We start from the raw sequence: 13,550 nt of genomic DNA on the forward strand, positions 1-13,550 counted from the left end.
GTAGGGGGGTGGGGTACGAGGCCCCACAGATCCACCTGGGGGCCTGAGAGTGTCCCTCATCCCAACAAGCCCCCTGGTCACAGGGCAAGGACATCCTGAGAGAGAATGGTCACGCTTTCCTTCTGTGAGATTCAGGTTATCACAGAGAATTTATTAATCACCACAGATAGGATGCAGCTGAGTAACCAACCACACAGGGAGTAGTTGTGAGTAGGAGGAATTTGGCATGGAAAGGAACAAGGAGGGGGAAGCACTAGGGAGAAGCTGTGGGGGCACAGAGGCCCCTGGACTAGTCACCCAGAACAGTGAGGAAGTCTCCTCTCCTCTCCTCTCCTTTTCTTTTCTTTTCTTTTCTTTTCTTTTCTTTTCTTTTCTTTTCTTTTCTTTTCTTTTCCTTTCCTTTCCTTTCCTTTTCTTTTCTTTTCTTTTCTTTTCTGCCACCAGGGTTATTGCTGGGGCTCAGTATAGACACTATGAATCCACTGCTCCCAGCAGCCACTTTTTCCTTTTTTTCCCCTTTCTATTTCTTTTTTTAAATTAAAATTGTTTTACTATCTTTATTTGGTAGAGTCAGCCAGATATCAAGAGGAAAGGGGAAGATAGAGAAGAAGAGACAGAGAGACACCTGCAGACTTGCTACACCACTTGTGAAGCTTTCCCCGTGCAGGTGGGGACTGGGGTCTTGAACTCAGGTCCTTGTGCACTGTAACTGTCAGGCCATTCCATCAGTTGGAGCCCCAGTCAGGGAGTCCTGAGATTCCCAAGCAGACTTGATGGGCCTAGAACTTGAATAAATCCCTCTTTCCATTGTTACTGGTCATTTCTATCATGAACAACAAAATAGACCCCTTTGTGGGCCCCCATAGGACTTTGCCCTCAACTTGAATCAACAATGGTAGAGAATGTTCCATCCTCCGAAGGGAGGCTGAGCAACATACTCTATGATACACCTGAGGAAGATGGGTCCTGATATCGGAGCAGTTTGGAATGTTCCTACTTACAGCCACAGAATGTGAGCTCAGATCTACAGGGATGCAAAGGTCACATAGGCTCCTAAGCTGAATATGTGCCCCAGATCACATCAAATCGATGGAGTTTACAGTCAACAATATTTATACACCTTTCCCATATTTGGGAGCTACTCTCTTCCCATATTCAGCTTTCTGGTCCTTCTGCCAGCCATGACACCACCTCCCCAGACAATAATTAGGATCCACCTGCATGTCAGATTTCAAGCTTAGGCAAAAGAAAAAAAAAAAAATACTAGTATAGCTACAGGCCCTTTGGAATATAACTAAAATATGCCTACCACCTATTTACAAAATGGAGGCCCCCCAACTCTTCATCTGCACTATTCCAGCCTTTAGGTTCATGATTGGTCAACAATGTATTTGGCTTTGTATGATAACTCTCTTGTCAACCACCATGTTTCAGATGCTAGCAAGATGTCAACCAAACTTCCCTGGACAGACAACCCCACCAATGTGTCCTAGAGCTCTGCTTCCCCAGAGCTCTGCTTTCCCACTAGGGAAAGAGAGAGACAGGCTGGGAGTATGGATTCACCTGTCAACACCCATGTTCATCGGGGAAGCAATTACAGAAGCCAGACCTTCCACCTTCTGCATCCCACAATGACCTTGGGTCCATACTCCCAGAGGGATAAAGAATAGGAAAGCTATCAGGGGAGGGGATGGGATACGGAGACGTGGTGATGGGAATTGTGTGGAGTTGTACCCCTCTTGTCCTATGGTTTTGTTAATGTCTCCTTTTTTATATAAATAAAAAATTAAAATCAAAGAAAGAAAAAAAGAACAAAAACTGATAATAAAAGAAAAAAGAAAAAGAAAATTCCACCAGGAGAGGTGGAGTCATGTAGGCACTGACCCCAGTGATAACTCTGGTAGCAAAATAAATAAATAATTCAAATACAGCAGTCCTGCACCTATAAAGCCCACTTGTTCAATGTACACAAAACTCTCATTTCTTACAGGATGGGGAGGCTAGCAGAGGTATACTCCCACAGGGACAACTCTTGGTCAGGAAAGGGATGGGTTCCTGTCAGAACCTACAACAGTTAGGAATCAGGCTGAGATACTAGCCTCTAGGTAGAAGTGAATGTGTAAACACTTCTCCTTCCCTCCTCTTCCAGCATTTTCATCATGAAACTTCCAGATATTTCACCCCGTGAATGCAAATACATCCATAGTTTTTCTTAGCATAGATAAGATCACACATAAAGCCCTATTTTGCTTCTTGATTCTCTTGTGGGTGGGTGGAGAGGGGAGGCAGTGTGTCTTAGCTCTCTATTATCAGGCCTCCCAGTCAGCCCCCTTGACTTTGGGGTCAGGGCCAATTCTTGGAGGAGGAGACTGAGGCCAAGTGTCTGGCCCTGCAGCCACCCTCCCTGTGCTGAGGAGGGAGGGTGAAGGGCTGGGCTCTGGGGGCAGAGGCCCCACCCTGGAGTGATGGCCTCCTGTGGGGACCATGGTGGGGGAGCAAAGGAGGACACAGGCAGTGCCCACCAGGGTGGAGGGGGGCTGGGTAATTGGCCGGATTATCCCAGTGGGGAGGCTTCTCAGGAGGAAGCTATTTTTAACTCAGAGAGGCTGACTAGATTTCCCTCCCTCTCTCCCTCTATTGCCCTTTATTCCTGTCATCCTGGGGCCTGGAGGCCTTGTCTGCCTTCCTGGAAACTCTGTCCCCATCAGAGGAAGGGAGGGAGAAACACTCCCATTTAATCCTACACAGTTCTGTTGGGAGTTCTGTGCATGATACCTCAGGGACATTGTAGAGGCCTCTCCTCACCCCACCAACAGCTCTTTGATTGGGGGGGGGGGGATGAAGGGTGGAACCCATCTCAATAACTCAGTTGGTGCACTGGGAGATAATTCCTCCAGTAGGGGAAAGACTGATTATGAAGCCCCTGATTTGAGCCATGACACCAAATGGGAGAACCATTGCATTGGAGAAAGCATCACACATGGTGGTGTGGTGGTATTCTTTCTCTATCTCTCTCTTTTTTAATGTTTATTTATTCCATTTTGTTGCCCTTGTCATTTTATTGTTGTAGTTATTATTGTTGTCGTCATTGTTGGATAGGACAGAGAGAAATGGAGAGAGGAGGGGAAGACAGAGAGGGGGAGAGAAAGACACCTGCAGATCTGCTTCACCGCCTGTGAAGCAAACCCCCTGCAGGTGGGGAGCCGGGGGCTCGAACTAGGATCCTTACACCGGTCCTTGTGCTTTGCGCCACGTGTGTTTAACCCGCTGTGCTAAGGCCCGACTCCAGGTATTGTCTCTTTTTGAAATAAAAGAGTAAAGAAAAAAATATTGATCTGAGTGTGGTAAAATCTGCATCAGTGTACGGCCACACCTTGAAAAGCCAAACAAACAAAAGCAAAAACAAAAATCTGTTTCATCAGAACGGAAATTGTTTCTGTTACAGAACTCAACACAGGGGTGTATCTAAAGGCCCTGAAGGAATGCAGCTGGAATCTTGCTCCTATTAATCTCTTTCATTTAACCAGAGGACTGCACAGGTCTGGCTTGTGATGCCTGGGATTGAGCTTGGGACCTGGGAGCCTCAGGCATGAAGTCATCTTGCATAAACATCCTGCTTTCTGGCCAGCACAATATCCCTCTCTTTTCTGGTAGGCTCTGAGTGGATCAAAGTCCCAGGGCAGGTTCTCACTGGCTGGCTTGGATCACATGACCATCCCTTTGTCAATCTATGCCTGGCTTCCCAAGGTGCTGGGTCTGCCTCCAGGAAGCACAAGGTAAAGAGAATAGGTTGTGGGTGGCCAAATTCCTGGATGATGGAAGTGGAATCATGGAGATCTCTGCAATCACACAGCTAGGACTGAAATCCTGCTGCCAGTGTCCAGGATATGTCATGTGTAATCAGGCTCTACCAGCAAATCCTCTGGGTAGCTGCAGCTCAGGGAGAGGCAGGAGGAGAAATGGGGTGGGATGGGGAAGTGGGAGGATGTCTGAGTCTGAGCTAGAGGAAAGTAAGTCAATCTCAGATCTAGGCCCAGCTGATCAATGCCTGCTTCCTGATGGGTTGAGAGGCACTCAGTGTCCTGTTTCCAGGGCCACCACCCCTCCCTGAAGTTCTGCTCTTCTCAGATCAATGCTTCAGGGTCAGCCAGGGGCCTGCTGGTGCCTTAGGCTCCTTGCTGGCTCTTTCCTCCTTGGTCCCAGCAGGATGCCGTCCTGTGCCTTTGGATTTCTGGTGAGAGTTTCATGCATCTCAGAAATGCATATCCAAGGCCAGTCAGGTTCTGGTCTCTCTGTCTTATGTAGAGGCAGATGAACTTCAAAGACTGGCTGCCACTGGGAGTATGGACCGACCAGTCAACGCCCATGTTCAGCGGGGAAGCAATTACAGAAGCCAGACCTTCTACCTTCTGCAACCCACAATGACCCTGGGTCCATGCTCCCAGAGGGATAGAGAATGGGAAAGCTATCAGGGGAGGGGGTGGGATATGGAGAATGGGTGGTGGGAATTGTGTGGAACTGTACCCCTCCTACCCTATGGTTTTGTTAATTAATACTTTCTTAAATAAAAAAAACAACAACAAAGACTGGCTGCCAGCTTGGAAGAGGAGGCAATGCTTTTGCTGAGTGCTGATCTGTGTCTGTCTGGTTCTCCCCATCCCATAGGGATGGGTCTACTGAGTAAACTGTGTGCTTCTGGGCCCTAGCTGTGAATACACTCAATGGAACCATGGTTAGGAGGACACCTCAGCAGCCAGTGCGGGAGGAAAGTAAAACAAGACTCTGATGGGTCCTCTGAGCTGCCTCTGACATAAGAGCAGTTTGAGGAGAGTTCAACAACACAAGCTGAGGCTCTGAACAGCAAGTTCCATGTATTTGGAAGAGAGAAACAAAAGGTGTGGTTCTAAGTGAGATGAGGGTAGACAGACATTGAGTTTCAGGAACTTTGGTTCTTGTGCTCACCCTGGGAAGATTTAAACTTTTTTTGTATTTATTTATTTATTTATTTATTTATTCCCTTTTGTTGTTCTTGTTTTATTGTTGTAGTTATTATTGTTGTTGTTCTTGATGTCATCGTTGTTGGATAGGATAGAGAGAAATGGAGACAGAAGGGGAAGACAGAGGGGGGAGAGAAAGATAGATACCTGCAGATCTGCTTCACCGCTTGTGAAGCAACTTCCCTGCAGGTGGGGAGTCGGGGCTCGAACCAGGTCCTTACTTACACCAGTCCTTATACTTACGCCTGTCCTTACGCTTCGCGCCACGTGCGCTTAGCATGCTATGCTACCACCTGACTCCCATGGGAAGATTTAAATTGAGCATGTCATGAATCCAGTTTACATTTCAAGAGTCTCCTGACTTAAAGTATGGAGAGGTTCAGCAGGAGCTGGATACATCTGAGCAGACTTCTAGAGGGAAGCAGTCCTAGAAGACTGGGACTCATGGTTTGTCTTTGGGGCCTGCAAAGGACCTACTGTTTTTTATGTCTCCATCAATGATGAACTTATGCCTAAAACAACCATAATTTTGCATATTAAGACAAGACTTTTATAAGAGTCTGCTGTGCAGTCAGGCCAGGAAACCCTATGGGGTAACCACCCTAGCTCCATCTCCCAGTGCTGTGAACTTGGGAATAATTTCCCTTCTCTGGTTCTCACTAAATGAAGTAGCTCCAAATGGGCCGAGGAGTAATGTGACCTGTGATTCTGGGGATTAGTGTGTCAGATGAAGTCTCTTGATACTCTAGTATGCCCTGGCCTAATGTTGCAAGATGCTGGGTTCCACCATGGAATGAATGAAATATAATTTCAGATTACTAGGAGGTCAGGTATACTCAGAAGGCACTGACAAAGTTGAATGTTCTGGAACTATTCTGTAGGACACCTCACTTATGTTCTTCTAGTTCCCATTCCCATAGTTCCTTACCTGGTCTTACTTGATCCTCCACCCCACCCCCCCAACACAGGAGGGACATGCCCTGGATATTCTGGGTCTCAGTCCCTCCATCTGGAACATAGGAGTACCTCTCCACCCCCACTGTGGGAGATTGGTGACCCATCCTGCTCAGTGAAGGGCTGTGTGTCCAGGATGCACTGGGAACTGATTATGATTAAGTAATGAATTTTAATCCAGCAGTGAGTCAGAGGGCAAAGCCTAAAGGGCAGTGGCCTGGCAAGTCAGATTTATACCTTCTGCGGGAACATTCTTCACTAGATGACCAATGGTGATGGCACTGGGCCCCAAGAGCCCAGGGAGAAGACCTAGCTTGTCTGGCACTGGGTCTCCTGATGAGCAGCTGGGTAGGATCTCTGTATATGTATGAGTGGGGTTGTTCTGGGGCTTATCCCAGGAATTGTTCAAATTGTAGACATGCCACTATGCTGAGGTGTTCATGTCCATTTCCCAGCCAAGACCCTTTGCTGCAACTGCCTTCTAGCTGAGGGAATGTGCCACTTGTTTAGGATCCCATGGTGGGAGTCTTACAGGAGAAGTGTCTGAAGTCACTTGAGGGGAGGGGGGATCTGGGTAAGAGAGGGGGAGGAGAAGCTGAATCACTTCCTTCCTTGGTCACTGAGGGAGAAGGAGGAAGAATTTCCAAAGAGCTTCTGGTCCCCTGGGAGGCTGCTATCTCAGGAGTGGGAAGCCAGGACCCTGGGGTTCAGCCAGGGAGCAGAGTGGAGTGCTGACCTAGCACTCCCCCCTCCCCAGTGACCCATCTCTCTCCAATGTCACCCTCAGCAGCTGTCAAGGCAAGGGGTGGTGGTAGTTCTTCTCATCCTGGGAACAGACCTGGCTCTGAGCTCTGTGACAGACAAGTCACTATGCCTTCAACTCCTTTCCTTGTAAAATGGGACCAGGTTGTATGTGGTAGGAACCATGGAGTAAATCTAGCTAGGTTATTAATTAGTGTGGAGCCTTGTACATACTGAGCACTCAATCACTAAGTCAATTCTTCCACCCAGCTGGAAGTTGTGCAGAGTGCTGTTGCTGTGCTCCATTTCTGTTTCATCCCCATGACAGCTCCAGGGGGTAGAAATCCTCACAGTTCATGTTGGATGACTGGTAAGTGGGGCATGAAGCGATGATGCTGGTCAGAAGGGGTGGTGACATTCAAACCCAGGGCAGCCTGAGGCTGGTGAGGTGTCTGGGTGGCCTGGGTGGGGTGGCACCTGCCATCTGCTTGGGACTGGGAGCTTGGGACTGGTAGGGCCTGCAGAGGGCTCTGTCTGGGTTGTCAGCAATCTGGGCGGAGGCCAGAGAGCCATCCTCCTTGGTTAGAATACTGCAGCCAGTCTCCCTGCTGTGCAGACACATAATTATATTTCATATTAAAGGGGAAGTTGGAAGCTGGGGGGTGGTGGTGGTGGGAGCCCTTTGAGGCTTGTGCTGTGGGTACAGATCTGCCTCCTTGGCCCAGTTCTGTGACCCTAAGGCAGAGAGAGCCAAAGCTCAGACCAAGGATCCAGTGGGGTCTCCTTGGACCAAGGCCCAGCCAGGCAAGTCTGTCTGCCAGGATAAAAGGCCTGGGCCCTGCAGGAGGCTGAGAGATCTGAGGCTCAGACAATAGGCCCCAGGAGGCTGGGAGAGCAGAGACAGTGGGGACAGGCTGGGAAGAAAGCTCGAACCTTCAGAGGCAGGGGTGGCATGAGAAGAGGGTCACATGGGGGTCAAGTCTGCAGAGAGTAAGTGAATAGGGGGAGGAGCAGGGAGGAGGAAGCAGGAGATGGGAGAAGCCAAACGGCGCAAGATGGGGAAGAGAATCATGCGGCTGAAGAGAAGGAAGCACTGTGTGGATGTGCGCGTGCATGCCCTGTGTGCAGGGAGGAAGGAGTCCCCGCAATGGACAGGCCGAGGTCTGCACAAGTGCAGAAGCCACCCCGCCAGGCGCTTGCTGGCCCGTGTGCACCGCGGCCACTCTGCTCGTGGGGCGTGCACTCTGGGGTGTGGATGTGGTGCCGCGTGTGAGCAGCAGTCCCGCGCCTGTGTGCGCTCGCCTGCACCTGTGCGCGCGTCCCCGGGAGGACATGCCTCGGTGTGTGCGCGCCCGCGCGTGCGCGCCCCGTGTGCTAGGGGCTGTGGGTGTGGGGGCCGTCCGGGGCCTGGGGGCTGGGGGCGCGGGTAGGCAGGGGCGGGGCGGGGCAGGCGTGCTTTCCGCCGAGAGTTGGAGGAGTTGGCGAGCGGCTCCAAGGCAGCGGGGCGGTGCGGGGTTCTCGCAGAGTCTCAGTCTCTTCGCCCTCCCTGCCCCTCCCGGCCTCTCCCCGCCTCTCCCCTCCTCTCTGGCCTGGTCGCGGGACCGCGGGGGAGGGCTGGAGCGGAGGGGCGCGGGCCTGCCCGGGGTCTGCCAGCGGCGGGCGGGGGAGGGGAGCGGCTGCGCTCCTGGCCGGACTGGGGTGGAGGGGCCGCCCCTAGCCCTGCCGGAGCCCGCGTTGGCTCCAGGGCCGCCGTCCAGGCGCGCACCTCGGACCGGCGCCCCGCACGCGCGTTCCCCAGCATGGGGCTTTCCGGGGGGCCGTGAGCGGCGGCTATGCAGCCTGCGCGGTGCAGAGCCGGAGGACCCGGAGTGCGGAGCCCGGAGGACCCGGAGCGCGCTGGAGGCGTTGGCCGCGGTAAGTGCTCAGGCGCCGGACACGGTTGGGGGTCCCTTGCACCCCTATGCCCCCTGGCCGACCTGGAGCGAGCGCGCGCGTCGGTGCAGCCACAGGGAAGGTGGGGCAGCAGGGAGAGCTTTTCTGCTTCTCGGTTTCTGGTTTTTTTTTTTCTTTCTTCCCTTCCCTTGGTAAGCCGTTCGCAGAACTGCTGACTGCGAGCTTTTCTTCCCCAGCCATGTCTCCACTATCGCCGCCGGGGAACTTTGCACCTTACTCACCCCCGTCCTGGGGGCGCTCAAGGAAACTTTGGCCATCCTGCCAGAGGGGCTCTGGAGGCAGCGTGGGGAACCACTTTCGCGCTTGGAGGCGGTCCTAGTGTGACCTTCTCTGATACCCGAGTTATTGGGGTGGTGGGGAGGGCCGCAGGCTGAGGGGACCTGAAAATAGGCCCAGGCCGGTGAGGTCTTTCTCTTTCCTACCTCCTGTGCACTCAGGGAGGAAGAATACTCTGGAAATGGAGTTCTCACTAGCCAGCTAGAGTCAACTCTATCTAGCTGCACCTTCTGGCTTTTACAAGTCAGCCCTTGATTGCTTGCGGAGGGGGTGGCCCCTCAGCCGAGGTGCCCTCAAGCACTACATGTCTAGATCGACTTGGGTGTGGGGGTGGGGAGAAGGGGGTGCTGTGGGAGGGACTTGGGGTGGGAGCTTCCAAAGGTGTTTCAGATGGAAGATGGGGCTGCAGCCGTACCGGGTGCGTGTTCTGTCAGATTGTGCACATGTCATGTGAATATTTCAAAGCCTGACTCGGGGATAGGGTTGGGGGCTGTCATAGAAATGGTTTCTCTGTGGAGGGGTCTTGGGTTCTGGGGGACTGGTCTGGCTCTCTACAAGCCTGGACTTGCTGGGACCAGGGGTACCTGCTCTTCATGTGGGAGGGGTGGGATCCACTTGCGAGCTTCCAGCCGCCTGTGGCCATTTCCACTTCCTTCTTTGCTTCTTGTGCTCACATTGGAAGCCTGGACTACAGTACTGGAGCCCCATTCCCTGTCGCTGTATCTCCAACCCGAGTTCGTGGGCTCTGTCTCCCAGGAGCACAGAGGCACCCACACATAGCTGAAATCAGCAGCCGCCTCCTCCAAGGTGCCAACCTAGGAGGCGTTAGCCTCCGGCCTACCCCTTAGTCCCTCCTTGAGGGACTGAAACTAGGCTTACCTGGGCTGCCAGCTTTCCCCTTCAGCCTCACTCTGTGCCCCCCTTGCAGCCTCTCGGTCCTGGACCCGCCCTGTGGTCAGAGGGGGCTGGAAGGGAGATCCTTACCTTCAGCCTTTTGCAGAGTACTTCCTCCTCCCCTGTTCTGAGAAGAGCACCCCTGCTCCAGGGTGGAGAACTCCTGTCCCACTCAGGAGACTCCTTAACAAAGTCTTCCATTCTTTTGGTTTTCTGGGGTGCCTTATCTCCAGTGAGAGCAAGTGGGGAGACTTGGAAGAACTCCCTTCAAGGTGCCAAGACCTCAGGCGGAGAGCAGGGTGGCAAAGGAGAGGAGCTTATGTGAACATTGTGGGGTACAAAGTTTGGGCTCCAGTGTGTGGGACATGGAGGACTGGCTCTTCCACTGGGACCACTGAGTGCTACCCTGGGGCTCAAACTTGTTGGCTCAGGCCCCAGATCACCTTGTCCCTCTTTGTGGGCCAGAGCACAGCAGCATCCTCTCTGTACCACTGAAGGTAATGACTCTTCTTGGGATCCAGCCCTGGATCCCCTGCTCAGAACCCAGTTGCCCCATCAGACCCCATAGGCTTTCCAGGTTTCTCTGGAGAGAACCCTTCTCAGCATGTGCCTGGTGGAGGGGTGTCCACCGAGTTGTGTTTTGCTAGGAGGAAGAGGTATCCAGAGAGGCACAGGGTCTTGCCCAAAGCCACACAGCAAGCTGAAATTTTATCTTATTTGTTATTGGATAGAGAAGAGAGAAATTGAGAAGGGAGGGGGTAGAGAGGGAAAGAGACAGAGAGAGACACTGACAGCTCTGCTTCACCACTCGTGAAGTTTTCCTACTGCAGGTGGGGACCAGGCATTTGAACCTGCATCCTTGCACACTATAATGTGTGTACTTAACTGGGTGCACCAAAACCTGGCCCCTGCAAGCTGAAATTCTGAACCAAAGGTCTCACCTTCTCTTACCAGGCCAGAGGCCTGCCCCTGCCAGGCTTCTTGTTCCAGGATGCAGTGCCTCTGTAGTCTGCCCAAACCAGGGCAAAGTAGTACTGGACAGCTCTATGGTAGGAAAATAACAACACAGTCTGGTTAACAGTAAGGACAGTTGCAGCAGTAGTGCTGTTATGGAGCACTGGGGTGGTGCTGCCTGTGGACAGCTTCCTTTATCTAGCCTGGCCAGGCTTCTGGTGCCCATGGACATGTTTGGCGGCACCCCGCATGGCACCTGGAAGCATTAGTACAGGTCAGGGGTGGAAGCAACTGCTTCTTCATCCTGGCACTCCTCATGGCTTCTGGTACATTCTCTGTACCCACCCTCAGCCTTGCCATGAACTGACCATGGGTGCACCATTCCTCTGACAGGAGCAGCTGGTGTCTGTTGCTGGTCCCTTGCCAGGACTTCACTGTGAGTGACACATGGGCACACCTGTCTTTCCCTTGGGGCCTGCAACTGGAGCCCTGCCATGGGCCTGGCACAGCAAGAGCCTGGAAGCTTATGGACAGCAGGAGGGGTGGAGTCTGGGCTGGCCTTGGGGAAGGTGTGGTGGGTGTGGGCTCCAGTGGGGATGGCAGTGCCAGGGGAATTTGCTGCATGATGGGGAGACAGCAGCAGGGAGGGACTGGAGATAAAAGAGAGGCGGCCTGAAACTGGGCCTGAAACTGGGCCGTGGGCAGGCCATGGAGGGGGAGGCCTCTGGGGAGCATTGGGGGTGGGGTAGGGATCTGGGCTGAAGTGGTGGGTTTTCCAGAGCAGAGGGCAGTACTGGGAGCCCTCACTGGGCACTGGCAGAGGGCCCAGTACTCTACCAGCTGATTTAATTTCCTAATAGCCTTCTAGTGCAGTGGGTGGCATTCGTTCCATTGCACAGAATGGATACTGCAGGCCAGGGAGGTGTGAGGGAGAAGTGAGGCCTGTGCTCTTTACCCCAGCTTGAGGATCTTCTTTTATTCCACAGATGCCTTGCTCTGTGCCATTGTACTCCAGGCTGGTTGGGGGGTGCTGCCAGCATGGCATCCCCACTTGCCCCCTGTGCTCCCCACTTCTTCAGGTCCCAGTGCCTGCCTCTTCCCAGTGCCCATATTGCTACATTCCAGGGATCCTTAGAGGCCCAGCACATGGTAGGTGCACAGTAAATGCTTGCTGGGTTCAAGTGGATGCTCTTCCTCACTATGCTGATACTCTGTGGCTCAGCTGTGGTCTGGGCGCAGCCTGGCGTATAGAGGTGCTTAGTAAGTAGGTGTTGAATGAGTGGAAACCTGGCCCTGCCCTTGAGGAACTCACATTCTGAGAAGGCCAGCAGAGGGCATTGACCACCTCAGTTTTCATCTGTGTTGGGGTTGGGGGGGATGGAGAACGACTAGGCTGGGAGAGTAGAAAAGTCAGTTTCTGTGGCCTGGGAGGTAGAGCAGGAGTAGAATTCTGGACTTATTAGCATCAGATTCCAGGTTCTATTCCTGACATCACGTGTGCTCTCTTATAAATACATAAATCTTAAGGGCCAGGTGGTGGCACACCTGGTTGAGTGCACATGTTACAGTGCATAAGGAGCCAGGTTCAAGCCCCGGGTCCCCACCTGCAGGGGGAAAGCTTTGTGAGTGGTGAAGCAGTGCTGCAGGTTTCTCTCTGACTCTCTCCCTTTCTGTCTCTCCTCCTCCTCTCAATTTTGGCTGTCTTGATCCAATATATAAATAAAGATAATAGAAAAGAAACAAAAAATACATAAATCTTAAAAATGAAAAGTGAGTTTCTGATGGGGAGTTCCTCAGCAGAAGTAGGGGTAAGAAACAGGGGCTCCTTGTAGGAGGGGAGTGTAAACATTTGTGACTCCAGAGTCTTGGGAACCCATTATTCCAGTCCAACCTTACTTTACCCATGTGGAGAAACTGAGAGCCACACACAGGTGGGTGATTGGCTGCAATAGAAGGGGTCCTTGCTCCTGGTATGGCCTCTGCCCCCTTTACTCACTTAGTGACTCTACAGACACTTATACACACTTAGTGACTCCCTATACACACTTAGTGACTCTACAGTTCAGGGCTTCCTGCTGGTAGGTGGGAGTAATCTGAGGATGCAAGGACTTTGGGAAACCCTTGGCAGCCCCCTAATTAGTTTCATCTGTGTTACATTGGCAAGACCAGATAAAGCAGTGTGTGTGTCCCCTATCACAGTGACCCCAACGTGCCCTGGAGTATCAGGGGACACAGATTCCCTAATCCTGATAGGACGCCCACTCCAGTTGGGGCCCTGCTCTACCAACCTCCTCTTGAGCTACCTCTCTGGTTGTGGCCTGGATCTCTTCAAAGGCTACAGGCATGAAGAAGGCTCACAAAATGGGAACAGAGGCTTTCAGAGTAGGTCCTGCTCCTTCCTCTCTTCCCATACTCCCTCCTTCCTCCTCGCTGTGCTTTAGGGCCTTTGCACTTGCTTTCCTTTTGCCTGGATCTCCTTCTCAGTCTCTCTTTTGCTGCCTCAGCTCTTGCCCAAGTGCCACTTTCTCTGAGAGACCTGTCCCTACCCTCCAGCCTCCCTGTCTCTTGCTTTGTTTTAGACTGAAGGCCCTCTGATACAGTATTCTCTCTTTGTTGGTCTTCTTTCATGGAATATGAGCTCTCAAGCTCAGGGTTTTGAGGCGATTTGCTTGCCACATGCTCCCAGTATATGCAGCCAGTTCCTGTATATAGTTATAGGAAACACCTGGGGGATAAGTAGGTTTGTTCACCTGCACATGTGCCTCCCACATAGTGAGTGCT

General features: G+C 52.3%; 1 protein-coding gene across 6 annotated transcripts in view; it reads left to right on the forward strand.

Annotated features, from left to right (window-relative positions):
- The first annotated feature begins 8,143 nt into the window (after positions 1-8,143).
- Positions 8,144-13,550, forward strand: part of KCNJ12 (potassium inwardly rectifying channel subfamily J member 12) — a 54,913-nt gene continuing 49,506 nt past the window's right edge. For 4 of the 6 annotated variants that reach the window (XM_060203275.1, XM_060203283.1, XM_060203274.1 and 1 more), the window contains exon 1: positions 8,144-8,606. Coding sequence is in view for 2 of the 6 variants with exons in the window: in XM_060203274.1 (XP_060059257.1) it covers positions 8,525-8,606 (82 nt within the window). In the remaining 4 variants the exon portion in view is untranslated. The remainder of the gene's footprint in view (positions 8,607-13,550) is intronic. The other 2 variants (XM_060203277.1, XM_060203276.1) reach the window with 2 other exon arrangements.

This window comes from Erinaceus europaeus, chromosome 12 (genome assembly GCF_950295315.1).
Source record: "Erinaceus europaeus chromosome 12, mEriEur2.1, whole genome shotgun sequence".
Classification (NCBI taxonomy): Eukaryota; Metazoa; Chordata; class Mammalia; order Eulipotyphla; family Erinaceidae; genus Erinaceus; species Erinaceus europaeus.